The sequence below is a fragment of the Rhinatrema bivittatum genome, chromosome 18 (genome assembly GCF_901001135.1).
Source record: "Rhinatrema bivittatum chromosome 18, aRhiBiv1.1, whole genome shotgun sequence".
NCBI lineage: Eukaryota > Metazoa > Chordata > Amphibia > Gymnophiona > Rhinatrematidae > Rhinatrema > Rhinatrema bivittatum.
Window position 1 is genome coordinate 59,033,508 of NC_042632.1, and position 19,141 is coordinate 59,052,648.

Below are 19,141 nucleotides of genomic sequence, written 5' to 3' on the forward strand. Positions count from 1 at the left end.
GGTGCACGGGAGAGGTGACTGTCAGCGGGTTAGGAAAAGGACGCTCGTTAATTGCGCATCTGTTTTCCTAACCTGACCGCTGGCGCACTTTTTATTTTTTCTCCTTTTTTGGTTCCTCCGACTTAATATTGCCACAACTTTCTGCTTTCCTGTAAACTTTTGGGGCTCCTCAGTTAACGGCTGCTCTGGGCAGGCACTTGTTTTTGAAAGTAAAAATGTGTATGTCGGGGGCGCACTTTTTTTTTTTCATGGGGGCGGGGGAATAGCTAAAAGCTGCCTCAATATGAATTTAGATGTGATGAGTGCTGCTAGCTTTGCGCTAATCCCCTTATGCACGACACATGGAAAGCCGTGTGCTCCTGTCTGTCTAGAGTGGGATATTTGCTGCTTGCCAGAGCTCTCTGACTGCGATTGCTCCGCTTGCAGAGAGCATGTTCCTGTGCTATAACTCCTCTCGGTCTCTCTCCAGGGCTTTGTACACATATGAGGATGGCTCCGATGACCTTAAGCTAGCAGCGACAGGAGGTAAGTCCCCTCACCCTTTGTGGCCACCCTCATTTGGGAAATGATTGTGTATTTCTGCTGTGGGTAGCACTGGTGATGAGGTTTGAGGTCTCTGTGCTTGCACAGGGTTAGGAATGAGCCAAGCACAGTCTCTTCTTGTTAGCCTTCAGTAAAACTTTCTGCCGTGTTGCATCTGGATCCTCTGTTGGCAGCAGAATATTGACCTCTGTCCACCCTGCCATTCTCCCCTTCCTAGGAGGAGGGTTGCAAGGGGTCTCCAGTCACTTTGAGAACCAGCGAGTGATGTATGGATTCTGCAGTGTCAAAGAACCACAAACTGTTCTGCCTAGATACGTCCTCATCAACTGGGTGAGTTGCCCATGTGCTTGCTTCCCTGCTGCCAGATACCACCCGTCCCCACAGTAATGGCGTATTGGCGGTGTCATTGAAAGAGTAAAGTATATACTGAGGCGTTCAGGTTTGCAGCAGGAATATGTGAAGGAAGTATTCGGGGTGAATGTGGGGGGCTGATAGCTGATTTAGTTTTGCAGAGAATTGTGTGGGGCAGTTTTGTAGGGGTGGGGTGGATTCAGATTTGTGAAAGTGTGGAGATCTGTGAGGGGGTGAATCAGGTGTGTGGGGTTTGGAATGGGGATGGTAAGGGACGTTGGTTCTCAGGGATATTTAAAGGGATTTGGGTGTGAACAGATATGTCAGTACCATTTGGAAATGTGATTATGTAGGGTCCATCCTTTCTTGTGCACTCACTGCCCCCTAGTGGAGTTGTGAGAGTTACAGGAAAGCATTTTTTTTCTTTGGGAGGGAGGGGTGATAACACCGTAGAAGGTACACACAGACTTCAGCCTGGGCTTTCAAAGCAGACTTGCATGGGATGAGTGTGGCGTGATGTGCAGTATCATGCACATGCTCGTGTGTCCGTGCATGTATATGCATACTTGAGAACTGAATGCATGACCCCTCCTCTTTTCATTGTATGTAAAATGCTTGCAAAATTCCTGCTATGCATACTTTAAGCACACAAACCACTGGATGCTGTTTAAAAATCTGATTTCCTAGCGTGTAGCCAGATAGACTCAGGACCCATGGGTTATGTGCTCCCCTGCCAGCAGATTGAGATGGAGTCAGGTTTCAAAGCTGACATCACCCTAGATGCTCCCCTGCAGTGACCTCAGCCCTTCAGTATTTCTTCGTCTCCAGCAGATGTGGATGTGCTTTCTCTATGGGGATTGCTGTATCTTTTGGAAGAAGAAATTCTATTTTTAAATTGGAGAAAAGATTGAGCCCCACTCTCCTGTGGTGATACCTAAAGGTCCCTCCCCCAGTTGAGAATCCCTGAGGTGATTTCAGAGATCCCTCAGGAGGTTTGCCTTGGTCTGGTAGCCGGTTCCCGGCATGGACTTTACTGCTGAAGCAGCTGAAAGGCAGTGGGTGCAGGAAGCTGTGCGCAGCGGTGACGGCCAAAGCCCTCTTCCTCCTGCAGCCAGAGTCCATCTCTGTACTCAGCCGGTAATCGCTGATCCCAGGGAAGTAAAAAAAAAAAAAAAAAAAGAGAGAGAGAAGGCGACTTACCTCCCGATTCAGAGACATTTGGAGGGGTTTCAGTAAGACTTCCTCCAGTCTCCTTGCTCGGCACACTGTCCCGACGTCATTCTCGATCCTGTTAGGGTAAGGGGAGGTGGGCTCCCACGCGGGTTGTGGCTCCCCAGTGGGAGGTTTGGTCAGCACACTGTGTGCTAGGCTGTGGCAGCGCCATCTTGCACGCAGTTTTGTGCCCATATTGCCCACCATAGAGCTTCGGTATGCGCAGTGCGTATAACATCACGCACGTACATACGTGTATGACTTACTAGGCGCATTATACAAGTAAAGCTGGGCGCATGGGCTGTGCATGCGCCTCGCTGCAGCCTGCGTAGGTGTCCAAAATTTGTGCACATAAAATTTTAAGCGCGAGCCATCTGAACACACAGTTACTGTCGCCAGTAGCTCCGGCAGCAAAGAAACATAAGCGCCTTTCTCTCTGCGCTGCTTGTCATATTGGGGCTGAGGGGAGAGGGAAATCCAGTGGCACCTACCCCAGTACCTCCTGGACTAGGCATGGACCCGGCTGCCTTCTCTTAGGTGGAATTTTTCCAGGGCCTTCGTACAGGTGCAGTCTGCGACCTCACTTGCCCCTGTCTGGACGGAACCTCAGCCGGTAAAGCCCTCCCTCTCCCAGCCCTATCGGCAGACCTCAAGGCATCTCTTGCCTCACCAAGGGTATCCCTGGCAGGGACCCGAATGGCACGGACGAAGAGGATCCAGATCCCTTGGAAGATGGGGAAATTCCCCCCCCCCCCCCCACTAGTTTAGAACCAAATCGGACCATGTTATGGTTTTTCCATAGAGACAGATTTGCCAGCCCTGGCTTCCCAGACCCTGAAGATGCTGGGGCGGACTCTGATGGAAATAAAGAAGAATCCCATTCTGATTTCCCTACTTTCCAGTACTGGAAGCCATCCAAGAGTTGGGGCATCCCATTCCTTAAAGGTGGATGAGTGTTAGACGCTCTATACCCACTGGATTCGGCAGTGAGAGAACATTTGCGTTTCCCTAAAGTGAATGCGCTGGTCTGTGCCGTCTCTAAGCGCACAACTATCCCAGTGGAGGGAGGAGAGGCCTTAAAGGGATGCGCACGATAGATGGATGGAGTCCATCCTTAAACAGGCCTTTGATACAATAGCAATGACCTTACAGATTGCTTCTTTTGTGCCCTGGTAGCTCGTTCGTGCCTGCTCCTCTCTCGGGAGGTGGGTGACTCGGGGGTGAATTCCAGAGCAGTTATGGAATCTGCCATCTTTTTAGTTGACACGATCTCTGACCTAGTCCGTAACTCAGCCAGAGGAGTGGCCTCGGTGGTGATGGCCTCCAAGGCAAATCTCACAAAGATGCCCTTTAAAGGATCACTCCTTTTCAGAAGCAAATTGGAAAAGCTGGCCAGAAAATGGGGTGAATCTCCTGTACCCCAGCTACCAGAAGATAAGAGAAACCAGTTAGAGCACCCCTCACCCATGAGATCTTGATCCAGGGGCTCCCAACGCTTTCACCCCTACAAAAACTTGACATTTCAGAGGTCTCTGTCCTTTGGGAGGTCTCAGTTCTTTCGAAGTCAGCAGCTCAAGAGGGTCAGACTCTGGTTCAGGTTCGTCCCGAACCCTACAATGAAGTTTTGCTGACCCATCCTCAGAATGAGGAGATAAGGGGTTGAATGTCCCTCTTCTACTAACAGTGGGTTGAGATCACTTCAGACAAATGGGTACTGGAGGTCATATGAGAAGGATATGCACTGGAATTTCACAGCATTCCTCGCGACATATTCATGATATCTCCTTGCCACTCCCAGCACAAGAAGCAGGCAGTGGAGACTACCCTATTAAGGCTCCTCAGGATGAGGGCTATAATCCCAGTACCTGCACCCCAGGAAAATACAGGGCATTATTCCATCTATTTCATCATATCCAAGAAGGAAGTTTCCTTTCACCCCATCCTGGACCTCAAGAGCATCACCTGACATCTACAAGTGAAACATTTCCGCATGGAAACCCTAGGCTCTGTGATAATGGCCGAACAATTGAGAGAGTTCTTGACCTCCCTGGACCTATCTGAGGCCTATCTACATATTCCAATCTGGCAAGTACATAGTTTCCTATGCTTTGCAATACTGGGTCACAGTTATCAGTTCAGGGCACTTCCCTGTGGCCTGGCCACAACCCCCAGAATATTTTCCAAGATTATGGTGGTCATAGTGGCAGCGTTGAGAAAAGAGGGAATCCTGGTGTTACCCGTACTTGGATGACTGGTTGATCTGGGCAAAGTCCGTGGAAGAGAGTCTCTGGGTGACCAACAGGGTAACCACCTTGCTTCAGGAACTCTGGTTGTAAACCTGGACAAAAGCAGTCTCAAACCCTCCCAGTCCTTGGAATATCTGGGAGTCTGGTTCGACACCAAGCAGGGCAAGGTCTTCCTTCCTCCTGTCCCATGTGGATAAAGAAGTTGATGTCCCAAGTGTGTCTGTTGATGAACACGATATGCCTGATGATTTGGAGCTATCTTCAAGTCCTCTGTTTGATGATGGAAACCCTGGAAGTAGTGCAGTGGCCAAGGGCACACATGCGACCACTTCAACGCTTACTACTGTCACATTGGAACCCACTGTCTCAAAACAATTTGATTTGTCTCCACTTATCGACTGATGTATGCTCTCACCTCCAGTGGTGGCTGCAGGAAGTTCCTCTGGGCAGGAGTGTACCCCTGTCTTCCCCCCCCCCCCCCGAACTGGCTGGTCATCATGACAGATGCAAGCCCTCCAGGGTTGGGGAGCTCACTGTCAGGCTCAGGAGCTCTGCACCAAGGAAGAGGCCCTCTGGAACATAAACCGCCTGGAAGCCCGGGCAATCAGATTGGCATGTCTACAATTCAGCCACATACTCCATGTAATGTCAGACAATGCAACAATGGTAGCCTACATCAACCACCAGGGTGGAACCAAAAGTCATCAAGTGTCACAGGAGATAAATCTCCTTATGGAATGGGTGGAAATACATCTACAGATGATCTCAGCCTTCCACATCACAGGAAAACACAACAACAGAGCAGACTTTCTAAGCAGAGAGAGTCTGGATCCAGGAGAGTGGGTGTTGTTGGCCAAAGCCTTTCAGCTGGTAGTAAATTGCTGGGGTCTCCCGTCCATTGACCTGCTGGTCACATCTCACAATGTGAAGGTTCCCCGATTCCTCAGTTGCCGAAGAGATGAGTTGACTTGGGGATCGACGCTGTCGTTCAGACCTGGCTAGAAGAGGAGCTGCTATACGTCTTCCCTCTGAGGCCCCTCCTGGACACGGTAATTTGCAGAATCAAGCACCAGAGGAATTAGTCTTACTAGTAGCTCCTGATTGACCCAGGCATCTGTGGTATGCGGACATGTGGAGATTCTTGGTGGAGACCCCCCTGTGCCTCCCACCACACAGGGGCCTGCTACAGCAGGCACTGGTCCGTTTCGAGGATTTGACTCTATTCTGTCTTATGATCTGGCCCTTGAAGCGAGGATATTCGGCAGCAGTAATTGCCACCTTACTCTGCACGCTGAAGTTCTCTACGTCCCTAGCCTTTGTTCGGGTCTGGAAAGTATTTGAGGCCTGTTGTGAGGAACACGGTGTTTCCCCTCGGATGGTCAAAATCCCACTAATTCTGGAATTTTTGCAGGATGGCTTGAATAAAGGTTTGACCCTTAACTCCTTGAAGGTGCAGTTAGCGGTGCACTCCTGTTTCGGGGGTGAGGTGAACGGAACCTGCCTGTCTGCTCATTTGGACAAGGTCTGTTTTCTGAAAGGGGTAAAGCACCTCTGGCCACCCCTATGGTGGCCAGTTCCCTTGAGGAATCTTAATCTGGTATTGGAGATTTTGGCAGGGCCTTCCTTTTGGCCACTGCCCAGTCTTTCCTTGAGTTTATTAACCCTGAAAACAGTTTCCTGGTGGCTATATGCTCGGCATGTCGCATCTCAGAATTACAGGCATTGTCGTGTCGGGAACTGTTCCTCCGGATGTCTCCAGGAACATTACAGCTTTGTACAGTTCCATCCTTCTTGCCCAAGGTAGTCTTGGAGATTCATTTGAATCAGTCTATTTTGTTACCATCCCTAGATAGGTACAAGGACATGGAAGAATACCGCCGCCTCAGTCATTTGATTGTCAGTAGGCTTTTGGTGCGGTATCTGGAAGTTTCAGAACCGGTCTGAAAGATGGACCTCCTGTTTGTACTTCACGATGGAAGGAAACAGGGCAAACCAGCTTCGTGGGCTACCATAACTCGCTGGATTAAGGAGGGGGTCACAGGTGCCTCTGTGGAAGCTGGGAAGACATTACCTTCTCAGGTTTAAACTCTTTCCACTAGGGTTCAGGGGGGTCTCATGGGTGGAAGTTAAACTGCTGTCTCTCTTTGATATCTGCCAAGTGATGACGTGGTCCTCCTTATACACCTTCTCCAGGTTCTATCGCCTGGCTGTTCAGGCCTGAGAGGACGCAGCCTTTGCATGGGCAGTGTTAACCGGACCATGGGCAGCCTTCTACCCCAATTGGGAGTAGCTTTTGTACATCCCATTGATCCTGAGTCCATCTGCTACATGCTAGGAAATGTAGAAATTACTTGGCTGATAATTTTGTATTCCTTAGTGTAGAGAGATGGACTCACCATCCCACCCACAGCTGCCCAAGAATGGTGCCAAGGAATCTCCTGTGGTGTGGGTATCAATTCCAAGAGATTACTGGTAAGCCGTCATCCAGTCCCTAGATCAGGGCATCTATAATCTTACTGGGTTCAATGTTTGGTTGAGTGCAGTTATGGTTATCCGTTTTTAATAACGTTTTTTGGATAGTCTGTCCACTATGGCTTTTGAAGAGACTACTGAAGTGCTGAGGTCACTGCAGGGGAGCATCTAGGGTGACGTCAGCTTTGAAACCTGACTCTGTCTCCATCTGCTGGCAGGGGACCACATAACCCATTGGTCCTGAGTCCATCTTTCTACACTAAGGAAAATGAAATTATCAGGTAAGTAATTCCTCCATTTATGTGCATGTGCATGTGAATGCTTTTGAAAATTTGGCCCTTAAAGGTGTAAAGAATTGTGCTTGCTTTGTTAGTCCATTTGGAGATGTCACAGAGGTTTGACAGTCTCATTGGATTAACCCAGCTTTCCGTAGTTATCCCTCCTGCATCAGCGCAGTGGGCACTGCTTTCTCTGTAAGGGACTGAAGATGAACAGAGAAATCCTGGTAAAAGCCAGGATGGCATTCGCAAGCAGTTCAGGAACACAGCCACTGGGAGGGATTTGCCCAGCAGCTGGCTCTGGCTGAATCTGATCTGGGTCAGGGTCATGAACTCTTGTTCCCAGCTAATTAAATTGATGTTCAATCCATATTGAAAGCATTGCTTTGTGGTGCTTCAGCCTTTTCTCACGTTTGTGGTACCGTCTCTCACATCTACATTAATGTCTTGTCTTCACTCTGAAGGTGGGGGAAGATGTGCCGGATGCCCGCAAGTGTGCGTGTGCCAGTCACGTGGCGAAGATTGCGGAGTTCTTACAGGTGAGGCGCCGGCTCTTCCTCAGGCTTCAAGGCCTCAGCTAGGAGTCATCTTTTGCCACTATAAGGCATCTCAAGTGTTACTGTGCCCACTACGCATCGTGTGGCTCCATTCCCACCCACTCTCCTTCCCCTGTAACTGAGACACAAAACACTGTTATTTAGGACTAGGGGGCACACTGTGAAGCATTTAAAACAACAGCACTATCTTGGTTCATATCATTTCTCAGCAATAGAGGATACAAGGTCAAGATACAGAACAAAGAATCCTCTCAACATCCGTCGTCAGTAGGAGTCCCACAGGGGTCCTCCCTGTCTCCTACTTTATTTAACATTTACCTTATACCATTATGCCAACTTCTCACTGACCTCAACCTCAAACACTACCTTTACGCGGACGATATCCAGGTCCTGATACCCATTAAGGATTCCTTCGCAAAAACTCTGGCTTACTGGGATACATGCCTTCAAAAAATTAAACTCCTCCTCACCAGCCTAAATTTGGTATTAAACTCTGGCAAAACTGAACTCCTGCTCATCGCCTCAGAAAATAACACCATCACCTCTGCACAACAAGCCACGCCAAAAATCACACAAGTGAGAGACCTAGGAGTCCTAATTGATAATCGCCTGAATTTCAAAGCCACTATTAACAAAACCACCAAAGACTGTTTCTACAAACTACAAGTGCTGAAAAGAATTAGACCTCTTTTCCATGCCCAAGATTTTAGAACCATTCTACAAGCAATTATTTTTTCAAAATTAGACTATTGTAACACCATCCTACTCGGCCTTCCCGCCTCATACACTAAACCGCTCCAGATGGTGCAAAATGCAGCTGCACGAATTCTGACAAATACCAGGAGAAGGGACCACATAACCCCCATACTAAAGAGCCTCCATTGGCTACCCATACACTTTAGAATAATATACAAGGTCATTCTCACCACATACAAAATCACCCACCAACTGGCTCCCATCGACCTACAGATCCCCCTCCGACTACACAATTCATCAAGACCGACTAGAGATGCATACAAGGGATCGCTACAGGTACCACCGTCCAAATCTACCAGACACTGCACACTAAGAGACCGGGCTTTCTCTACAGCCATCCCACCGTTATAGAACTCCATCCCCTCAAATCTCAGAACAGAACCTTGCATTTCAACCTTCAAAAAAAGACTAAAGACCTGGACATTCTTACAAGCCTTCCCGGACGCCAACATAGTCAACTAATCTCCAACTACACCTTGGTTATCCATTCTATTGTTTTACATATTTAAATTAATAACCTATCCTTTCTCTTCCTTCTCACCCAAGTTCTTATCACCCTGTTATATGTAACTGCCTTTTCAGCACCTTTGTTATAGTTATGTTTACTATGCACCCCTGTTTTATGTGAACCAGCATGATGTGACTGCTGTCTCGAATGCCGGTATATAAAAATTTGAAATAAATAAAAATAAATAAACAAAATAAAGGGATATAGCTAGTATACAATAAAGGCAAAACAATAACTGGCTATGTAATGTATGCTGCAAGATAATGGTATTATGTTCTCAGAGAATAACTACTATAAAGTGTGTGATATAATTTAACTATATAGAGATAAGACCTCAGTATTGGCAAGAGATCTGAATTAACAGAAACTTCTGATGGCCAATTGGTCCAATCATCGGTCTTATAATCTCTAATTTTGATTTTATATGTTTTATTTAAAATTGCTTTTATTATAACTTGTGCACACTTACTTTTTATTTTATTAAATGTTTTATAAAATTAGTGTCTGTTGACACCAGTAAAGCAACATTGTGATTATGCATAAATTGGATATTCTAAATTTGCATTGAAGTTTAACTAGATTCACTTTAATTTTTAGGAAACTTGTTAAGCTCTGTTTCCCAAATATTGATGAAATTGGTATTAATCATTCGTTGTTGAAGTCTTATGTATTGTGTGGCCTCTTATCTGGAAAGCTATTTAAATGGACAAACACGTCTCCAAGAGGCAAACCTAGTATTGCTGTTCAGCAAGTTGATGACATTAATGAAACAAAGTAACAAAACTTTCACTCAGCCAGACAATTGGCTGTGTTATGCTGATGAATTCAATTGTCTCAAAAGGTAACAATGTTAATGTTCAAACAACTTGGTAACAAAGAGTTAACCACTCGATGATTTTGTGTGAATAAACCACAATGTTGACTGATGTAACTATTTCAGATTGTTCATTCACGGCAGAACAGAGTGAATGAACAATCTGTAAGCGTCTGTGATCATCAAACTCACCAAATTTAAGATAAGTGCTCTGCCGTTTATAAATATTGTCGGGACACAAGATTCTACGAGAGACGGAGTGAATCATACCGTCCATCCCGCAATTAATTGCAAGACTGAAATTTCATTGTTCAAGTTGCATTATATATATGGCTGCAGAGAATTTTGCACCAAATTTTGTGGCATAAAGCCATTGAACTAGTCTGAAATAGTTACATCAGTCAACATTGTGGTTTATTCACACAAAATCATCGAGTGGTTAACTCTTTGTTACTAAGTTGTTTGAACATTAACATTGTTACCTTTTGAGACAATTGAATTCATCAGCATAACACAGCCAATTGTCTGGCTGAGTGAAAGTTTTGTTACTTTGTTTCATTAATGTCATCAACTTGCTGAACAGCAATACTATGTTTGCCTCTTGGAGACGTGTTTGTCCATTTAAATAGCTTTCCAGATAAGAGGCCACACAATACATAAGACTTCAACAACGAATGATTAATACCAATTTCATCAATATTTGGGAAACAGAGCTTAACAAGTTTCCTAAAAATTAAAGTGAATCTAGTTAAACTTCAATGCAAATTTAGAATATCCAATTTATGCATAATCACAATGTTGCTTTACTGGTGTCAACAGACACTAATTTTATAAAAAATTTAATAAAATAAAAAGTAAGTGTGCACAAGTTATAATAAAAGCAATTTTAAATAAAACATATAAAATCAAAATTAGAGATTATAAGACCGATGATTGGACCAATTGGCCATCAGAAGTTTCTGTTAATTCAGATCTCTTGCCAATACTGAGGTCTTATCTCTATATAGTTAAATTATATCACACACTTTATAGTAGTTATTCTCTGAGAACATAATACCATTATCTTGCAGCATACATTACATAGCCAAGCATTTAAAACAAATCAAGGACACTCTGTACCATTAAACTATGGAATTTGTTGCCGGAGGATATGGTGAAAACAGTTAATGTAGCTGGGTTAAAAAGGGTTCAGGTGAGTTCTGTAGGAACATTCATAAACCATTATTAGCCACGTAGACTTGAGGATGAACTGTTTATCCCTGGCTAAGAGCAAGGACTTCTGGCTACCTGTGACATGGATTGGTCACTGTGGGAGACAGGATCCTGGGCTTGATGGACTTTTGGTCTGATTCGCTCTGGCATTCTTGCAAGGCTGCAAAGGGAAGGACATAGCTAGCAGAAAAAGAGGAGGAACTCTGCCTGTATACAGGTCACTGGCGAGACCTCACCTGGAATACTCTGTGCAGTTTTGAAGTCTGCGCCATCAGAAGGATACAGCCCAAAGAAGGACTATGAAAATGATACAGGACCAACATCAAAAGCCCTACAAATGAGACTTAAGGACATCAGTCTGTACATCCAAAAAGAAAAGACTGACAGAAGGCTACAATAAAAATATCCAAATACTTCAAAGCGAGAAACAAAGCACACACTGTGAACATTTGTCAATGAAAGAGAATTTCTAGAAACATAGAAATGACGGCAGAAGAAGACCAAATGGCCCATCCAGTCTGCCCAGCAAGCTTCACACATTTTTTTCTCTCATACTTATCTGTTTCTCTTAGCTCTTTGGTTCTATTTCCCTTCCACCCCCACCATTAATGTAGAGAGCAGTGATGGAGCTGCAACCAAGTGAAATAATAGAATTCAAGAAACATAGAAACATAGAAATGACGGCAGAAGAAGACCAAACGGCCCATCCAGTCTGCCCAGCAAGCTTCACACATTTTTTTCTCTCATACTTATCATTTTCTCTTAACTCTTGGTTCTATTTCCCTTCCACCCCCACCATTAATGTAGAGAGCAGTGATGGATCTGCATCCAAGTGAAAACCTGGGATAAGCACAGAGGATCCTTAGCTGTGGGGGAGTGAGGGGTAAAGCCTGGGATAAGCACAGAGGATCCTTAGCTGTGAGGGAGTGAGAGGTAAAGCCTGGGATAAGCACAGAGGATCCTTAGCTGTGAGGGAGTGAGAGGTAAAGCCTGGGATAAGCACAGAGGATCCTTAGCTGTGAGGGAGTGAGGGGTAAAGCCTGGGATAAGCACAGAGGATCCTTAGCTGTGGGGGAGTGAGGGGTAAAGCCTGGGATAAGCACAGAGGATCCTTAGCTGTGGGGGAGTGAGGGGTAAAACCTGGGATAAGCACAGAGAATCCTTAGCTGAAGGGAGTGAGAAGTAAAGCCTGGGATAAGCACAGAGGATCCTTAGCTGTGAGGGAGTGAGGGGTAAAGCCTGGGATAAGCACAGAGGATCCTTAGCTGAAGGGAGTGAGGGGTAAAGCCTGGGACAAGCACAGAGGATCCTTAGCTGTGAGGGGTAAAGCCTGGGATAAGCACAGAGGATCCTGAGCTGTGGGGGAGTGAGGGAGAAATAGACCTTGTGGAGGCTGGATTGTAATAGGAGATACATGGAACAGACTAGAAGGGTTACTCCTCTCCTTCCCTCCTCTTATGTATGCATGTACTTCTCTCTGTTTTATAGCTAATTTTATGTGAGCACTATGCTGTTAGGGACCTAGAGAGTGTGATCACCTCAGTGCCAGCCTGTTGCATGCATTAGATTGGAAGAAACAGGGTTATGTTCTCTCTCTTTCTGTGCAGGGCGTGGATGTCATTGTGAACGCCAGCAGCGTGGAAGATATTGACCCCAATGCTATAGGACAGCGACTGGCTAATGGAACAAATCGCGTTGCTAGCCCTGTCCTTCAGCGACTACGGCTGCGAGAAGAGGAGAATATGGACAGCGTGGTGAGAGGAGAGAATTACAGCTCTGCTGTATGGAAGGGTTGTGCAATGGTACTGCATACTGTGATCAGTGTTGCTGTGGGATAGCAGGGCCTGCGTGGCTTAGCACTGGGTTATGTAGTCTGTGGTATGGATCTAGTGGGGTATTTAGTCAGTGTGTGTGGTGTATGTATTGAGACAGGAACATATGGCGTGGATCTGGGAGTTTGCATGGTGTGTATAGTGAAATGATGTTTGTGGCATGGTTCTAGAGAAGTGTGTGCAGAGTGATGGCGTATGTGCCATGGTCCTGGAGTGGTGTGTGTGTTCAGGGTGATGGCATATGTGCCGTGGTCCTGGAGTGGGGGTGTGTGTACAGAGTGAGGGCATATGTGCCATGGTCCTGGAGTGGGGTGTGTGTTCAGGGTGAGGGCGTATGTGCCATGGTCCTGGAGTGGTGTGTGTGTTCAGGGTGATGGCATATGTGCCGTGGTCCTGGAGTGGTGTGTGTGTTCAGGGTGATGGCATATGTGCCGTGGTCCTGGAGTGGGGGTGTGTGTTCAGGGTGAGGGCGTATGTGCCGTGGTCCTGGAGTGGGGTGTGTGTACAGAGTGATGGCGTATGTGCCGTGGTCCTGGAGTGGGGTGTGTGTACAGAGTGATGACGTATGTGCCGTGGTTCTGGAGTGGGGTGTGTGTACAGAGTGATGGTGTATGTGCCGTGGTCCTGGAGTGGGGTGTGTGTACAGAGTGATGACGTATGTGCCGTGGTCCTGGAGTGGGGTGTGTGTGTACAGAGTGATGGCGTATGTGCCGTGGTCCTGGAGTGGGGTGTGTACAGAGTGATGGCGTATGTGCCGTGGTCCTGGAGTGGGGTGTGTACAGAGTGATGACGTATGTGCCGTGGTCCTGGAGTGGGGTGTGTGTGTACAGAGTGATGGCGTATGTGCCGTGGTCCTGGAGTGGGGTGTGTACAGAGTGATGGCGTATGTGCCGTGGTCCTGGAGTGGGGTGTGTGTGTACAGAGTGATGGCGTATGTGCCGTGGTCCTGGAGTGGGGTGTGTACAGAGTGATGACGTATGTGCCGTGGTCCTGGAGTGGGGTGTGTGTGTACAGAGTGATGGCATTTGTGACGTGGTTCTGGAGTGGGGTGTGTGTTCAGGGTGAGGGCGTATGTGCCATGGTCCTGGAGTGGTGTGTGTGTTCAGGGTGATGGCATATGTGCCGTGGTCCTGGAGTGGGGGTGTGTGTTCAGGGTGAGGGCGTATGTGCCGTGGTCCTGGAGTGGGGGTGTGTGTTCAGGGTGAGGGCATATGTGCCGTGGTCCTGGAGTGGGGTGTGTGTGTACAGAGTGATGGCGTATGTGCCGTGGTCCTGGAGTGGGGTGTGTACAGAGTGATGACGTATGTGCCGTGGTCCTGGAGTGGGGTGTGTGTGTACAGAGTGATGGCATTTGTGACGTGGTTCTGGAGTGGGGTGTGTGTTCAGGGTGAGGGCGTATGTGCCATGGTCCTGGAGTGGTGTGTGTGTTCAGGGTGATGGCATATGTGCCATGGTCCTGGAGTGGTGTGTGTGTTCAGGGTGATGGCATATGTGCCGTGGTCCTGGAGTGGGGGTGTGTGTTCAGGGTGAGGGCGTATGTGCCGTGGTCCTGGAGTGGGGTGTGTGTGTACAGAGTGATGGCATTTGTGACGTGGTTCTGGAGTGGGGTGTGTGTACAGAGTGATGGCATTTGTGCCGTGGTCCTGGAGTGGGGTGTGTGTACAGAGTGATGGCGTATGTGCCGTGGTCCTGGAGTGGGGAGTGTGTACAGAGTGATGGCGTGTGTGTACAGAGTGAGGGCGTATGTGCCGTGGTCCTTGAGTGGGGTGGGTGTGTACAGAGTGATTGCGTTTGTGACGTGGTTCTGGAGTGGGGGTGTATTTCTATTTTTATTTTACATTTTTATTCTGCCTTTCCAATGAAAGTTCAAGGCAGATTACAACTCGCCCCTTTCACACCTTACATGTACTTCTGAGAGCTGCTATTTTTTCTACTTAATCCAAGTGTCTCTATTCACTCACTGTCTTTAAACCCTGCCTTCTCTAATCTATGCCTTCTTCACCTTTCAGGGAGCTTTCACACCTTTATCCCTCCTCCTATATACCTCATAATTCATAGACTGGGGGCATGTGTATGCACACATAGCCAATATGCGCGCTCTGTCTCGCACTCGGACTTTGAACACGAGAAACCAGACTCTGTATGCAGTGCGACAGTGGAAAAGCAGAAACATCACCATTCTTCAATCAAGAAATAGAAATTAATCAGAATTGAAAAGTATACAACTAAAAATATGTAGTTGGAGCGGAGGAGTAGCTTAGTGGTTAGAGCAGTGGACTATGAACCAGGGAGACCAGGGTTCAACTCCCACTGTTGCTCCTGTGATCTTGAATCCAAGTCCAGCTGTGCCAGGTCCTCTGGGAATTGATTCCACAGCTTTAGGAAGCACTTTCTGTGATGTGATTTGAATCTGCTGCTTGTTGATTTCATGGCGTGTCCCTTGGGTTTAGTATTATTTGATAGGTAAATAACCATCCTTTATTTACACTTTCCAGCCCAGTCACAATTTTATAAACTTCTTTGGCTATCGCCTGCATAGCCTCTCATCACAGGGGAGGGAGCTGTTGTTTTTGTCACCCTCCCCGGCACTTTTTCTAGCTCTGCTTTATCTTTTTTTGAGATGGGGCAACCTGACATGATGCGATAGAGGCAATATGCTATTTTCTCTTTTGTTCCAATCCACGGAGGAGTCCAGTCCCCTTCTGCATGTCAGCAAACAAGGACGGTTCCCTGCTGACACTGCTGTTGCAGGTCTTACTCCATCTGTGCTGCTCTCCCACTGCTTCTGCTCCTCTTTCAGCTGGAATCTGTGCCAGGTTTTCACCTCCCTTTTAGTGAGATTATTTGCTTAGCTTCCCTCTCTCCTGCTTCATTTAATGACCCCCCTAAGCTTTCATCCTATATAAAATGCTTTTGTCTGGTCCTTCCTTAAAGCCTGCTAGATGTTTGGATGTTCGTATCCTATCTCCCCTTTCATCCTTAACACCTCACTCTCTGTATTTATGGCTTATTGATGTCTCTTCTTGACTTGCAAATGTCCTTTTATAGAAGCGAGCTCCAGAATTAGAAACTGTACTCATAAGAACATAAGACCTGCCATACTGGGTCAGACCAAGGGTCCATCAAGCCCAGCATCCTGTTTCCAACAGAGGCCAATCCAGGCCACAAGTACCTGGCAAGTACCCAAACATTAAATAGATCTCAAGCTACTATTGCTTATTAATTAATAGCAGTTTATGGATTTTTCTTCAAGGAACTTATCCAAACCTATTTTTTAACCCATTTACACAAACTGCCGTAACCACATCCTCTGGCAATGAATTCCAGAGCTCAACTATGCGCTGAGTGAGAGAGAATGTTCTCCAATTTGTTTTAAATGAGCTACTTGCTAACTTGATGGAGTGCCCCCTAATCCTTCTATTACCTGAGAGAGTAAATAATCAATTCACATTCACATTCAAGTCCTTTCATGATTTTGTAGGCCTCTATCATATCCCCCCTCAGTTGTCTCTTCTCCAAACTGAACAGCCCTAACCTCTTTAGTCTTTCCTCATAGGGCAACCATTCCATGCCATTTATCTTGGTTTCCCTTCTCTGCACTTTCTCCAGTGCAGTTATATCTTTTTTTGTTTTTTTTTTAGATGCGACGACCAGAATTGTACACAGTATTCAAGGTGCGGTCTCACAATGGAGCGATAGAGGCATTATGACATTTTCCGTTTTATTCACCATTCCCTTTCTAATAATTCCCTACATTCTGTTTGCTTTTTTGACTGCTGCAGCACACTGAGCTGACGATTTCAATGTGTTATCCACTATGACGCCCAGATCTTTTTCCTGGGTAGTAGCTCCTAATATGGAACCTAACATTGTGTAACTACAGCATGGGTTATTTTTCCTTGCACTTATCCACATTAAATTTCATCTGCCATTTGGAAACCCAATCTTCCAGTCTTGCAAGGTCTTCCTGCAATTCATCACAATTGGCTTGCATTTTAACTACTCGGCATAATTTTGTGTCACCTCACTTGTCATCGTACCACTTTCCAGATCATTTATAAATATATTAAAAGGCACCAGTCTAAGTACAGATCCCTGAGGCACTCCACTGTTTACCCTTTTCATCACCTTCTATCCCACGACTTTTTAGTTTTCTTAGAAGCCTCTCATGCAGGACTTTGTCAAACGCCTTCTGAAAATCCAAGTATACTACATCTACCAGTTCACCTTTATCCACATGTTTATTAACTCCTTTAAAAAAGTGAAGCAGATTTGTGAGGCAAGACTTGCCCTGGGTAAAGCCATGCTGACTTTGTTCCATTAAACCATGTCTTTCTATATGTTCTGTGATTTTGATGTTTAGAACACTTTCCACTATTTTTCCTGGCACTGAAGTCAGGCTAACCGGTCTGTAGTTTCCCGGATCACCCCTGGAGCCCTTTTTAAATATTAGGGTTGCATTGGCCGGGTGCGTGGGTCAGAGGTAGTTTATGGACCAAAGTACATTAATATCTTCCCAGCTGCATTATCACGATAACTATCTTGACCTCCAGGGCTCTTTCCTGTTTGGTGACTGCTAGATCTTCACTTCCATAAAGGTATTTGGTCCTTGGAGGTCTGCATGAAGTTGCCTTGTTTTCTATATTTAAAGCACTGTCGGCAAACTCTTGACTCTTCTTCAGTTTCTAAATTCACTTTCATCTTCTCTCTCCCCTCTGCTGTGCAGGCAGGTACCCGTTCACCTTCACCCTTGTACAGGGACCTCTGTGGCACCCACTGCAAGGAGAGCCCTTTTTAAATCATTTCTTTAGGCCTCCCCCCTGCCAGTAAAGTGGACTTGCACTGACTTCCTTTTGAAATCTTCAGATTTTCTCCCTCCTGTGGAACAGGTGCCAGTGTAGTCTCGGTGCCGCTGTCCTCTTCATCACTCTGTGATGAGGACTGGGTTTAGCACCAGGTCCCAGGTCTGTGCTGCTGCCATCATTAGGGACACGTCGGGGCCGTGTGCAGATATCTACCGGGGCTCTGACTCGCGTAGGAAATTAGTTGAATGAGGCAATGAAATAATTTCAATAGTGGATTAAGATTGCCCAGGACTGTCTTTATTGCATGTAGGGTGCCTGGAGGTTTCTCCTCTTGTGACTTCTTAACCAATTGCATAGGATGAGGCAGAGGTCTGCATAGTCTGGAGTGTGCTCTACTACTTGCTTCTTTAGCTAAAATTTGAATTTGTAAAGTTTTCCTCTTTCTCTGTGTGGCTGTTACAGACCCTCTCTCTGTTCCAGGGCACGACTTATGAGAAGACGAATGCGGCCATAGAAATGAAACGGATCAACAGAGAGCAGTTCTGGGAGCAAGCGAAGGTACAGCTCATGCCCGGCACAGACACAGGACCCAAATAAACTGAAACAGTGAGAGAGAGCAGGCAGGGAATGTGCCGAGGTACAGCTCACGCCCAGCACAGACACGGGACACGAATAAACTGACAGTGGGAGAGCGCAGGCAGGGAATGTGCCGAGGTACAGATCACACCCGGCACAGACACGGGACACGAATAAACTGACAGTGGGAGAGCGCAGGCAGGGAATGTGCCGAGGTACAGCTCACGCCCGGCACAGACACGGGACACAAATAAACTGAAACAGTGAGAGAGCGCAGGCAGGGAATGTGCCGAGGTACAGCTCACGTCCGGCACAGACACGGGACACAAATAAACTGAAACAGTGAGAGAGCGCAGGCAGGGAATGTGCCGAGGTACAGCTCACGCCCGGCACAGACACGGGACACGAATAAACTGACAGTGGGAGAGCGCAGGCAGGGAATGTGCCGAGGTACAGATCACACCCGGCACAGACACGGGACACGAATAAACTGACAGTGGGAGAGCGCAGGCAGGGAATGTGCCGAGGTACAGATCACACCCGGCACAGACACGGGACACGAATAAACTGAAACAGTGAGAGAACCCCTGCAGAGTGAGAGCCAAGTTGCAGCTTGCACCTAGCATAGACAGTTTAATAATACAAATGATTTGGCAGGCTATGCTCGCTGTGAATGGAGAGACCCTGAGTAGCTGAGGTGCAACTCCCATTTGCTCTGTATGGTGAGGGTCGGGGCAGAGAAGGAGCTTTCCAGTAGGGGGTGCTTCAACTTGAGCTCCTTGCTAGGCACTTTCCAACCTTGGTGATGATGGGGAGACTCCATGGAAGTGTGGGTGGGGGAGGTTTCCTGGCGTTAGAGAAGTTGTGACCAAACTACCTCCTGCAGGCCACATCTGGACCATAGGATGTGTGGATCTGGACTGCAGAGGTGAGTTGGGTCCCAGTCTATGGCAATAATAACGTGTTGCTACCGGCTGGA

General features: G+C 46.9%; 1 protein-coding gene across 2 annotated transcripts in view; it reads left to right on the forward strand.

Moving 5' to 3' along the window:
- The first annotated feature begins 386 nt into the window (after window positions 1-386).
- Window positions 387-19,141, forward strand: part of DBN1 (drebrin 1) — a 29,015-nt gene continuing 10,260 nt past the window's right edge. The window contains exons 1-5 of one of the 2 annotated variants that reach the window (XM_029583911.1): window positions 387-525; window positions 761-873; window positions 7,567-7,641; window positions 12,557-12,751; window positions 18,067-18,144. In XM_029583911.1, the coding sequence (XP_029439771.1) occupies window positions 432-525; window positions 761-873; window positions 7,567-7,641; window positions 12,557-12,751; window positions 18,067-18,144 (555 nt within the window). In that variant the 5' untranslated portion in view covers window positions 387-431. The remainder of the gene's footprint in view (window positions 526-760; window positions 874-7,566; window positions 7,642-12,556; window positions 12,752-18,066; window positions 18,145-19,141) is intronic. The other variant, XM_029583912.1, reaches the window with a different exon arrangement.